Below are 12,745 nucleotides of genomic sequence, written 5' to 3'. Positions count from 1 at the left end.
CAGAGAGAGCCTCACCCACTGAGCGGTCTTATACTAGCATATACTGCCATTAACCTCAGTCAGAAGCAGCTCCTACTGAGGAAGTCTAAGTGTAACTTACTCAGCCTTTCATCCTTCCAAGATTCATAAAATGAGTACACCATGCCGCCTCATAGAGTGCTACATACCTGCAAATTGGAAGTAAAACATCTACACACAACACACCAAGGTTCTGTGCAATATAAGGCCAAACAGAGTGCCAGAGTGCATTTGTAAAAATGTGTTCACCCTGTTGTGGTATTACCGTGACTAGCGTTCTCCTTACCTCTTCAGGTCATGCCATGCGGTACCCGGGTCCTAGCGCTGAACAGTACCATGCCAACCCGTTTCCAGGCGCTGTGCAGTACCAGACCAACCCATTTCCAGGATCTGTGCAGTACCAGGCCAACCCATCTCCTGGTTCCGTACAGTACCAGCCCCAGTGCCAGCCTCAGGGATACCAGCATGCCAACGCCGGGCAGCCACAGGCACACCCAGGACCCGGCCCACAGAACTTTATGCCCGCGCCGTACATGGCAACAGACCTACCACCTGGACTGGAATACCTGACTCAGGTGAGGGCTGGTCCGAGACATGAGCATTTTATTTACAGTACTTCAGCTGCACCCTGGAGGTGGCATGGTGCCTCAGTACCTCGGGTATACTCTTTCCATGTGAGTTCTGCGTCTTCTGTCTGTGCCACTTGGTGACCATGTGTTGATTTCCACGCGCACAGCTTGTGCAGGTTTTTGCATCTGACTTCACTGCCACTCAGTGCCCTTCCATCTCCAGCTCTCCAACTGGGCATTTTTTACAAAGCGCCCACTATGGAAATTAGCCAGTTAAAGTTCCAGTTTTTTAAGACTAGGGAAGTGAAAGAAAGTTCGATAAAGAAGTGTTTTCTCAGAATAAAATCTGAACCTGGTCTCCTGGCTCCACTCAGCCACCCGGCTAAAATTTCCACAGCTCTCCCTACCTTGCTGCCCCCTTCTCTGTACATCTCTCCTCTTTTTGCCAGGCCAGAGGCAGGTAACGATTTAATGAGAAGGCATTCTTCGTAGAGACAGTCCAGCTTTCTGGGAGGTGTAATAGTGTAATGCAAATACTGGAATTTTGGAGGATGTGGGAAGGGGTCCCTGGGACTCCTGTATCTCACAGAAATTCACAGGCATTAGGCTGGATGGGGACCCACTAAAGATGGGGGACCCCCTGGGTAGCAGAGCCTGTAGGCGCTTGTGTTACATCCTTGGGGTTACGCCTGCTGTGACATTTCTATGCTGTGGTAAGTCTTCACCTGTGCACAGGCCTCCACACGCTGAACCAAGTTCCTCTTTACGCTCCCCATAACTTACATTTCTTTCTTTCAACCATTGCAATTTCCAGTTTATGCCAAGGATAACCTGAATGACTAAACAATCTGTCAAGGAATGTAGGGCCAGATGTAGGTAAATACTATTTACCAATTATAAAATACTGAATTTTACCGATTCGGTATTTTAGAATCGGTAAATGGTATGTAGCTAATGATTCGGTACATTTTACCGAATCGGTAACATTCGGTATTTACCGATTCGGTATTTACCGAATCAGTAATTCCCATTCATTCCAATAGGCCTGGAGGCCCATAGGAATGAATGGGAATTACCGATTCGGTAAATACCGAATCGTTAATAGGGGGAAGAATTACAAGGGTGTCAGGGCGTCACATTGACACCCTGTTGCACCCCTGAATAGTGCATGGCTGCACATGTAGCACACATACATGCCCTAAGGGCATGTATGTCTGCCACATGGCACTGTTAAACAAGCATTAGGAATGCATTAGGGCTCGGGTTTGTTTTAAGTTAGAGATAATGGCATTTTAAATGGCAATGTGTTTTAGGCACTCTGCACTACCACTCTGCACTCTGCACTACCACTCTGCACTCTGCACTACCACTCTGCACTCTGCACTACCACTCTGCACTCTGCACTACCACTCTGCACTACCACTCTGCACTCTGCACTACCACTCTGCACTACCACTCTGCACTACCACTCTGCACTCTGCACTACCACTCTGCACTCTGCACTACCACTCTGCACTACCACTCTGCACTCTGCACTACCACTCTGCACTCTGCACTACCACTCTGCACTCTGCACTACCACTCTGCACTACCACTCTGCACTCTGCACTACCACTCTGCACTACCACTCTGCACTCTGCACTACCACTCTGCACTACCACTCTGCACTACCACTCTGCACTACGCACTCTGCACTACCACTCTGCACTACCACTCTGCACTCTGCACTACCACTCTGCACTACCACTCTGCACTCTGCACTACCACTCTGCACTACCACTCTGCACTCTGCACTCTGCACTACCACTCTGCACTACCACTCTGCACTCTGCACTACCACTCTGCACTACCACTCTGCACTACCACTCTGCACTCTGCACTACCACTCTGCACTCTGCACTACCGCTCTGCACTACCACTCTGCACTACCAATCTGCACTCTGCACTACCAATCTGCACTCGGCACTCTGCATTACCAATCTGCACTCTGCACTCTGCACTACCACTCTGCACTCTGCACTACCACTCTGCACTCTGCACTACCAATCTGCACTCTGCACTACCAATCTGCACTCTGCGCTACCAATCTGCACTCTGCACTCTGCACTACCACTCTGCACTACCACTCTGCACTCTGCACTACCACTCTGCACTACCACTCTGCACTCTGCACTACCACTCTGCACTCTGCACTACCACTCTGCACTCTGCGCTACCACTCTGCACTACTACTCTGCACTACCACTCTGCACTCTGCACTACCACTCTGCACTACCACTCTGCACTCTGCACTACCACTCTGCACTACCACTCTGCACTCTGCACTACCACTCTGCACTCTGCACTACCACTCTGCACTACCACTCTGCACTACCACTCTGCACTCTGCACTACCACTCTGCACTACCACTCTGCACTCTGCACTACCACTCTGCACTACCACTCTGCACTACCACTCTGCACTACCACTCTGCACTACGCACTCTGCACTACCACTCTGCACTACCACTCTGCACTCTGCACTACCACTCTGCACTACCACTCTGCACTCTGCACTACCACTCTGCACTACCACTCTGCACTACCACTCTGCACTCTGCACTCTGCACTCTGCACTCTGCACTACCACTCTGCACTACCACTCTGCACTCTGCACTACCACTCTGCACTACCACTCTGCACTACCACTCTGCACTCTGCACTACCACTCTGCACTCTGCACTACCACTCTGCACTACCACTCTGCACTACCAATCTGCACTCTGCACTACCAATCTGCACTCTGCACTACCAATCTGCACTCTGCACTACCACTCTGCACTCTGCACTACCACTCTGCACTCTGCACTACCAATCTGCACTCTGCACTACCAATCTGCACTCTGCACTACCAATCTGCACTCTGCACTCTGCACTACCGCTCTGCACTACCACTCTGCACTCTGCACTCTGCACTACCACTCTGCACTACCACTCTGCACTCTGCACTACCACTCTGCACTCTGCACTACCACTCTGCACTCTGCGCTACCACTCTGCACTACCACTCTGCACTACCACTCTGCACTCTGCACTCTGCACTACCAATCTGCACTCTGCACTCTGCACTACCACTCTGCACTCTGCACTACCACTCTGCACTCTGCACTACCACTCTGCACTACCACTCTGCACTCTGCACTACCACTCTGCACTACCACTCTGCACTCTGCACTACCACTCTGCACTACCACTCTGCACTCTCACTCTGCACTACCACTCTGCACTACCACTCTGCACTCTGCACTACCACTCTGCACTACCACTCTGCACTCTGCACTACCACTCTGCACTCTGCACTACCACTCTGCACTACCACTCTGCACTACCACTCTGCACTCTGCACTACCACTCTGCACTCTGCACTACCACTCTGCACTACCACTCTGCACTCTGCACTACCACTCTGCACTACCACTCTGCACTCTGCACTACCACTCTGCACTACCACTCTGCACTACCACTCTGCACTACCACTCTGCACTACGCACTCTGCACTACCACTCTGCACTACCACTCTGCACTCTGCACTACCACTCTGCACTACCACTCTGCACTCTGCACTACCATTCTGCACTACCACTCTGCACTCTGCACTCTGCACTACCACTCTGCACTACCACTCTGCACTCTGCACTACCACTCTGCACTACCACTCTGCACTACCACTCTGCACTCTGCACTACCACTCTGCACTCTGCACTACCACTCTGCACTACCACTCTGCACTACCAATCTGCACTCTGCACTACCAATCTGCACTCGGCACTCTGCATTACCAATCTGCACTCTGCACTCTGCACTACCACTCTGCACTCTGCACTACCACTCTGCACTCTGCACTACCAATCTGCACTCTGCACTACCAATCTGCACTCTGCACTACCAATCTGCACTCTGCACTCTGCACTACCACTCTGCACTACCACTCTGCACTCTGCACTACCACTCTGCACTACCACTCTGCACTACCACTCTGCACTCTGCACTACCACTCTGCACTCTGCACTACCACTCTGCGCTCTGCGCTACCACTCTGCACTACCACTCTGCACTACCACTCTGCACTCTGCACTACCACTCTGCACTACCACTCTGCACTCTGCACTACCACTCTGCACTACCACTCTGCACTCTGCACTACCACTCTGCACTCTGCACTACCACTCTGCACTCTGCACTACCACTCTGCACTACCACTCTGCACTCTGCACTACCACTCTGCACTACCACTCTGCACTACGCACTCTGCACTACCACTCTGCACTACCACTCTGCACTCTGCACTACCACTCTGCACTACCACTCTGCACTCTGCACTACCACTCTGCACTACCACTCTGCACTACCACTCTGCACTACCACTCTGCACTCTGCACTCTGCACTCTGCACTCTGCACTACCACTCTGCACTACCACTCTGCACTCTGCACTACCACTCAGCACTACCACTCTGCACTACCACTCTGCACTCTGCACTACCACTCTGCACTCTGCACTACCACTCTGCACTACCACTCTGCACTACCAATCTGCACTCTGCACTACCAATCTGCACTCTGCACTCTGCACTACCAATCTGCACTCTGCACTACCACTCTGCACTCTGCACTACCACTCTGCACTACCAATCTGCACTCTGCACTACCAATCTGCACTCTGCACTACCAATCTGCACTCTGCACTACCAATCTGCACTCTGCACTCTGCACTACCGCTCTGCACTACCACTCTGCACTCTGCACTCTGCACTACCACTCTGCACTACCACTCTGCACTACCACTCTGCACTCTGCACTACCACTCTGCACTCTGCACTACCACTCTGCACTCTGCGCTACCACTCTGCACTACCACTCTGCACTACCACTCTGCACTCTGCACTACCAATCTGCACTCTGCACTCTGCACTACCACTCTGCACTCTGCACTACCACTCTGCACTCTGCACTACCACTCTGCACTACCAATCTGCACTTAGCACTCTCAATCTGCACTCTGCACTACCACTCTGCACTACCACTCTGCACTACCACTCTGCACTACCACTCTGCACTCTGCACTTTCACACAAGTAGCCAACATGTTTCGCCGTCATATTCTCCACGGACTTCTTCATGGCTACAAACCGAAAACAAATGCCACATATCACAAATCCGGCTCATAATCATGTATAAAAAAACAATTAATAATACTCAAGTGAGAATAATAAATTCTCCGCCCAATTACAAGAAAGATGTGAGAATCAACATATTTAAATGAACTGTGCACCCCACATATTGCAGTGAAATCGGAGTGCATTTATACAACATCATGCTACCAAGCCACTGTGTAACGTGAGGCACACAAAATAAGGAAAGGACGGGTTAAAAATATAGACAATCAATAGGGCATCTGATTCCTGTCAACATGCTCATGTCAAGTCTGTGACACGCCTGAGTGAAAACATCCCCCTCTCTGGATACCGCGCGCAGACTACTCATGCTAATACAAAGTGGTTCCGTGCAGTTACAGCCGAGCACAATCATTGTGTAACTCATTTGGTAATCTGTATTTAAATACTGCCTCTTTTTCAGCCCCAAACACGCTGCAGACGAACGCTCGCCCTATACACGCAATGCAGAATGGTGAACGCGCTCCCACCATCTGGATTGCATTACAAGGGCACCCTGACAGCTCCTAATTAAAATTAATGGACTGCCGTGCGCGAAACCGCACACAAAATGCCAAAAATGGCGGACGAAAATTACATATAGCCTATCGCGTCAAGGCTACTAAAAAGACAGCACAGCGAAGACGAATCACTATGCAGATGCCATAAAAAAAGCTTGCGCACTAAGGAATGTTTCTGGCCGAGCCCTAAAGAAACTTTTTTTTTTTTCTTTAACAATAGGAGCTCGGAGCTCCGCCCCACTTCGTGGTGACGTAGGCCGAGCCCTAAAAAGCACAAAATTGCTTTTTTAACGGTTTTCGTTATTTTCCACCAACTTGTAGTTGGTGGTAAATACTGAATCCTTAAATGAGAAAAACACTCACTTGAGTGCTTCCTACATTAAGGATTCGGTAAATTACCGATTCGGTATCTTAAGGATTCGGTAATTTACCGATTCTTTAAATTACCGATTCAGTAAATTACCGAATCCTTCATTTTGGCCTCCTACATCTGAAAAGCCTAATACAGGTCAGTAACGTCCGAAATTCGGTAATTTCGGCCGTTACCGACCGGTATTAGGCTACCTACATCTGGCCCATAATGTCTTTACTCGTACTTCAAAGCACTAGAAATGGACATGAGTAGTCAAAGCATTATTGAAAATGGTTCTTCTTTTTCACCGCACACTCTCCAAAATCTAAGTTCTATTGTTTTATCTGTTGCAGGTTGACCAGCTGTTAATCAACCAGAAATGTAAGTACGTTGTTTGATTGAACCCATCACGAATGTATACACCAAGCACAACACCTACACACAGACACTTATTCCTGAAGCACTGGTTTAAAGAACAAGATCTTGCCCCGCGCTGCTCCCACCCGTCTTACCAGGAACTATCATAATATTTACAACTATGCAGAACATCAACCTTCTCAACCACAACAGTTTGACGAACAATTGTTCAATAATTGTAACTATTAAAAGTCAGAATACTTTATTAGAACCAAAACAGATGGTCCACTTCTCTTAACAGTTTAGGAAACAAGCCACTTTTCTCCTGTGTGCCACCTCCTTATGTGTAATTGCTTCTACTGACAGATAGTCCAAGACCTTGGATTTCTTTAAATTCACTTTTTGATCTTATCCATGTATGGTTCCTCTTGATGTTGGCACTTGATTTTTCACCAAAAATATGTTTGTCTTAAGCTGGAGCGAACACGTGTTTCGTAGCTCTTTACTGCTTCTTCAGGGCACTAAAAATATTATCTACTACAGTTCTCAGTGTGGATAATGTATGGATTTGTGCCTCATAGCAGCATTTACCACATTGAGCCTACCAAATCAGCTGCTTGTATATATTTATGATTCAGCAGTTGAAGAGGTATATTAGATCTATACAAATACTGTATTTGATTGTTATATTTCAGTTACCAGTGAACATGTTAAGCCAGTACCTGCTGGTAGGGTATACTTCTCATATTAAAAATCAAGGTATATTGAAAAAGAAAGGAACACCATCTCTTCGCAGTCTCTTAGTACACATCTCAATGTTTCACAATTCAGACCATTCTTTCCTTAGAGGACCAGTGCATTCAATTGAGAGAAATATAATTTCCAAATTTGTTTTTAATCTAATCATAAAAACAAAAACATTATTAGAAATAGTAAAGTTTTCAAACTTCTCATATACATCCAAAGTACATCTCCTTTATCCTAAATGAAAACTTTGTACACAGAGCACAATAATTATACTGAACATTCAGACACCACAACACATGCAACTTAGTTCAGGTGTACACTTAAAGGCTTGGAAAGGCCGACACATGTCCTGAGGAGGCATACGTGTAAAGACGTTGAAAGGCTGCCACATGTCCTGAGGAGGCATACGTGTAAAGACGTGGAAAGGCTGCCACATGTCCTGAGGAGGCATACGTGGAAAGACGTGGAAAGGCTGCCACATGTCCTGAGGAGGCATACGTGTAATGACTTCTAATGGCTGGCACATGTCTTGAGGACGCATACGTGTAAAGGCTTGTAAGGGCAGGCACATGTCCTGAGGACGCATATTCGTAATGGCTTCTAATGGCTGACACATGTCCTGAGGAGGCATACGTGTAATGGCTTCTAATGGCTGGCACATATCATTGGGACGCATACGTGTAAAGGCTTGTAAGGGCTGGCACATGTCCTGAGGACGCATATGCGTAATGGCTTCTAATGGCTGGCACATGTCCTGAGGAGGCATACGTGTAATGGCTTCTAATGGCTGGCACATGTCTTGAGGACGCATACGTGTAAAGGCTTGTAAGGGCAGGCACATGTCCTGAGGACGTATATGTGTAAAGGCTTGTAAGGGCTGGCACATGTCCTGAGGACGTATATGTGTAAAGGCTTGTAAGGGCTGGCACATGCCCTGAGGGGGCATACGTGTAAATGCTTTTAAGGGCTGGCACATGTCCTGAGGAGGCATACGTGTAATGGATTATAATGGCTGGCACATGTCCTGAGGACGCATCTGTGTAAAGGCTTGTAAGGGCTGGCACATGTCCTGAGGATGCATATGTGTAAAGACTTGTAAGGGCTGCCACATGTCTTGAGATTTGTCTATTGCACTCCTGGCGTATGTTAGTCATACTTTAAATGGCCACTATTTGTCATCCTTTCTCCTGTATCCATCACAGAATTGGGCAGAGAGACATCATAGAGTCTGACAGGATATCTGAGTGACCTGTGGGAGAGCTGGCCCTCCTCTCCATAACACTGGCGGCCCAGCCCTCGAGGGCTGCAGTGTGGACACTATAGTAATATACCCCCTCCTTCTCATGGTTACATTTTGGAAGATCTGGTTGTTTTCCTGCTTAGGAGACCTGTGTCACGAGTCCTATGAGTGGATAAGCACATTTCCTTAACTTGACAACTTAAGTTTTGTGTGCTGTTACCATCCCCCTTTTTTAGACTTTGTAGCCTACCCCAAGATGGATTCCAATTGGTTGTTCTCCAGCAGTGTTCTAGACTCTGCTGGACTGTAAGGGTTCACAAATCGTGGATGACACCAGTCCCCATGGCCAGGCCATGACATAATTAACAGCTGGAGGTAGTTGATGTGCTGTGGACTGTTTTGCCAAAAACACAGTTGATGGACAGATCCTTGTACTGGGGTGAATGTATGACATTGTTCTACATTCTGTCCATCAACTGTGTTTTTTGCCATTTTCACCCCGAGTGTGCTGGGTATACTCAGACGTGAGTCCCAGGCTCTCCACATCACTGGAGTCAAGCTATCCAGGCTGAAGAAGGCTGATAGCCAGAAACCGGTCCTTGGATGCTTGATTCCGGTCTGGGAAAGACATGGCTTGGTAGTTCGGACTGAACTGTTCCCATGAGGCACAGGGTCAGAGCTGATTTGCGTATAGCCAGTGTCTAACCCAGGGTGGTGTGGAGTGCAAAAAAACGATGGATTTAGGCCCAGATCCTTGTACTGGGGTGAATGTATGACATTGTTCTACATTCTGTCCATCAACTGTGTTTTTTGCAATTTTCACCCCGAGTGGACTGTTTTGCCTGCACTGCCAAAAATAAATGGAGAACCTGCCTATTTGCTCTTAATGCTGGTTTAGAAAGCATACCTGTTTGAAGATGTCTTTGTCCCACTTTCCCTAGATCAAGTTCTGTCAGAAGAATCAGCCAGTGGCATGAGAGAAGGCACACTTAAAAAACATGACAGGTCAATGGCAAAGTCACTGCAAAACACCATCACAAGGGAGATAGGCTGCCTGTCCCTCCACCACACATCATCATGTGTACAGTCCTGGTAAGAAGAGTGAGGCCCAGCAGCCACTGCTGGCTGGAGGCAGCCTGGGTCAGATACACTAGTCGAGTGGGCGTTACTGGGCGCGGCATCACCAAGGAACCCAAAGTGACGGTGCATCGTTTTAGATGCGGTAATGCCCATAGCAAAATGTAATTGACACTGACTGGACACACAAAAGTGTTTGCGGTACCCTTTGAACTTGAGTGGCCAATTGTGTTGGCCCACAACTGCTGTAAACGCTTACCTTCCAGGGGCTCTGGCTAACAATGCAGTGGAAACGATTGACCCAGAGTAAGCAAGCTTTGCTGTTCCCCTGAAGGAGTAGACAAGATACTCCAAGACTGGCTAAAGACCTGCTGATACTGCGAATTGATGGGGAAGGACATAGAATGTGTGACATGCAGGTAAAATCCCTTACTCCGTTCCAGAACTACTGGCTCGCTCCACCATGTGTAGCAGAGGGGAACCATGCCTCTGAGTAGTAGACTAAAACCCAAGACCTATTGCCACTGCCCAGCCTGACCTCAAGTCCTCTCTTTCGTAGACATGGCAATAATCTTAATGTCAGACTGATATTCACCTATGGGTCTCCCTGTAATCCCATGAGTACAGGGGCTAGCAACATTTATTAATCAAGAGATTGTTCTCAACTGGGAATAAATGTATTACATTTTTGTTTCAACAGAACATCCAATCCCGTGACTGTGTTCCTTAATTACTTTGTCTATGTTAAGATGTTTGTGCCTCCTGCACTGCTTATTTGCTGACAGATAATCTAACACAATAATCTTGTTAAAAAAGTATTAATTTTTTGTTTTTGATGCTTCGAAAAATTCATAATAAAGAACAAATTAATCAGACATTTATTCAATTGATGTACAAGTAATATTTCTTTTCTTTTTGTGGCACAACTCTTCTTGTACATTGTTTTCAGATTGCAAATGAGGGATTTTTTCCATTTAAAGGAAGGAGTCTATTATTTTCCCATCTGTTTTTAAACTTAGTGCCAGCAAGTCTCATGTAAAACGTTGATGCGTTTCGGCCTTTAAGTAAGTTGCTATCTTCTTCAGGACATTAGAACAACGACCTTCTGGGACCGGACTGAACAGTTCTATTTCTTTTAATCTCCTGTCAGTTTCAATATGCACTATTCAACGTTTCACGCTTAACTCCACAGCATGCAGCTGAATCATCAAGTTGCAAGTTTTGTGCCACAACACAGAGTGCCTGTCCAAATAATGCATTCTTTTATATGAATTTCTCTAACATTGTGAATAAAATATGATGACTCTACCACATTTTTATGGTTCTAGGTTATCACGTAGAAGGCACAAGAACTTTTTTTTTCTAAGTATCTTTATTGCGCAGCTTGTAATAGCAACAAACAGAAAACTCCCCAAATTTAGGGCTCAACGAATCATCAGAAGGTACAAGATCTTTAACATAACAAATATAGGATGTTCTCTTTATCCAAAAACAGTATATTTATGCCCAGTAAAGACCAATCTCTTGATTCGTAAATGTTAGTAACTCCTGTAATCATGAGGCTATGAGTTACCCTAATGACTATCACCCTACAGTCTACACTAAAAATCACTGCCACTTTCCCAAGCAGATGACAGAACCATCACGCATCCCAGATGCCAGGTGAGCGAGGGAGGACTTCAGAAATATTTGGGGCAAATCACTGCCAGCAACCGAGGCTGTGGGGTAATCTTCCTCATTCCCACATTATGGTGCACCCCTGCAGGGGTGAGTCCAGCGCTTTATATATCCTCTCATTCATTCATTCAGCAGGCTCCTGGAAGACTAACCTTTCTATGTTTGACTTATGCATAGCGTCTGGCAGTGGCAGCCTGTGCGTTATGAAAGTGGTGAGGCCAACAGCACGGTCCAGCACTCTGCCTCAGGGCTTGCCAAACCCCGGGGCAGACTTTTAGTTCACACACAAGGAGACATGCATACATGCACACAGAGTTTCAAGCAAGCACACAAATACATTCATACATTTGCACACAAACAAACGAACTTAGACTTAAATTCAGAAAACCTTACCTGAGGCAGGCCCATGCCTTTCGACACTCCCATCTCTCTGCAGCAGCCGGACGCAGACCCACGAGCATCCACCCAATCGGAAGCTAGAATAGGGGTAAAGGTACCGAAGTAGACCTTTTTCTCTATTCTGTATTTTATTTTGGCAAGAGGGTGTGTGATTGACAAGCCCTGAAGCTCCATTATCTGACATGCGGCACTGAGTGACCCTAGTGCAGCTTGTCAGATATATTTTGTGTATGTGTTAGGCTGGGCTATATAATCTCCCGCCTGACACTTGCGCAAAACAGGTAGCGGAGCCCTCTTAACATAACATAACATAACACGTGTATTCGTAAAGCGCACTTATCACCCATGGGTCTCAAGGTGCTGAATAACAGATGTCTGCCAATGTTTGCCAACCTGACATTACAGCATTAACATGCAAAAAACGATCTGGGAGAGGGTTTGTTTTCATATAAAAGCTGTAATATGCCAGCAGCAGTGGCAGATGGTCAACGCCCTGGCACCCCCTAGGGGCAGCCGCTACTGGCATCTGGTGCTGCCAACCTTGGCTGCAACAGTCACATCGCATCTGTCCCTCCAAGCTTCTCACTATTTGCTTTGT

General features: G+C 47.2%; 1 protein-coding gene across 1 annotated transcript in view; it reads left to right on the top strand.

The window, feature by feature from the left end:
* LOC147678706 (phospholipid scramblase family member 5-like) overlaps positions 1-12,745 on the top strand; it is a 40,292-nt gene that overhangs the window by 11,459 nt on the left and 16,088 nt on the right. Inside the window, exons 2-3 of the mRNA XM_086946629.1 lie at positions 313-593; positions 7,004-7,031. Coding sequence (XP_086802755.1) covers positions 313-593; positions 7,004-7,031 — 309 coding nt within the window. The remainder of the gene's footprint in view (positions 1-312; positions 594-7,003; positions 7,032-12,745) is intronic.

This window comes from Lissotriton vulgaris, chromosome 12 (genome assembly GCF_964263255.1).
Source record: "Lissotriton vulgaris chromosome 12, aLisVul1.2, whole genome shotgun sequence".
Classification (NCBI taxonomy): domain Eukaryota; kingdom Metazoa; phylum Chordata; class Amphibia; order Caudata; family Salamandridae; genus Lissotriton; species Lissotriton vulgaris.
Note: the sequence above shows the minus strand (reverse complement) of the source record. Positions and strands in the feature narration are given on the sequence as shown.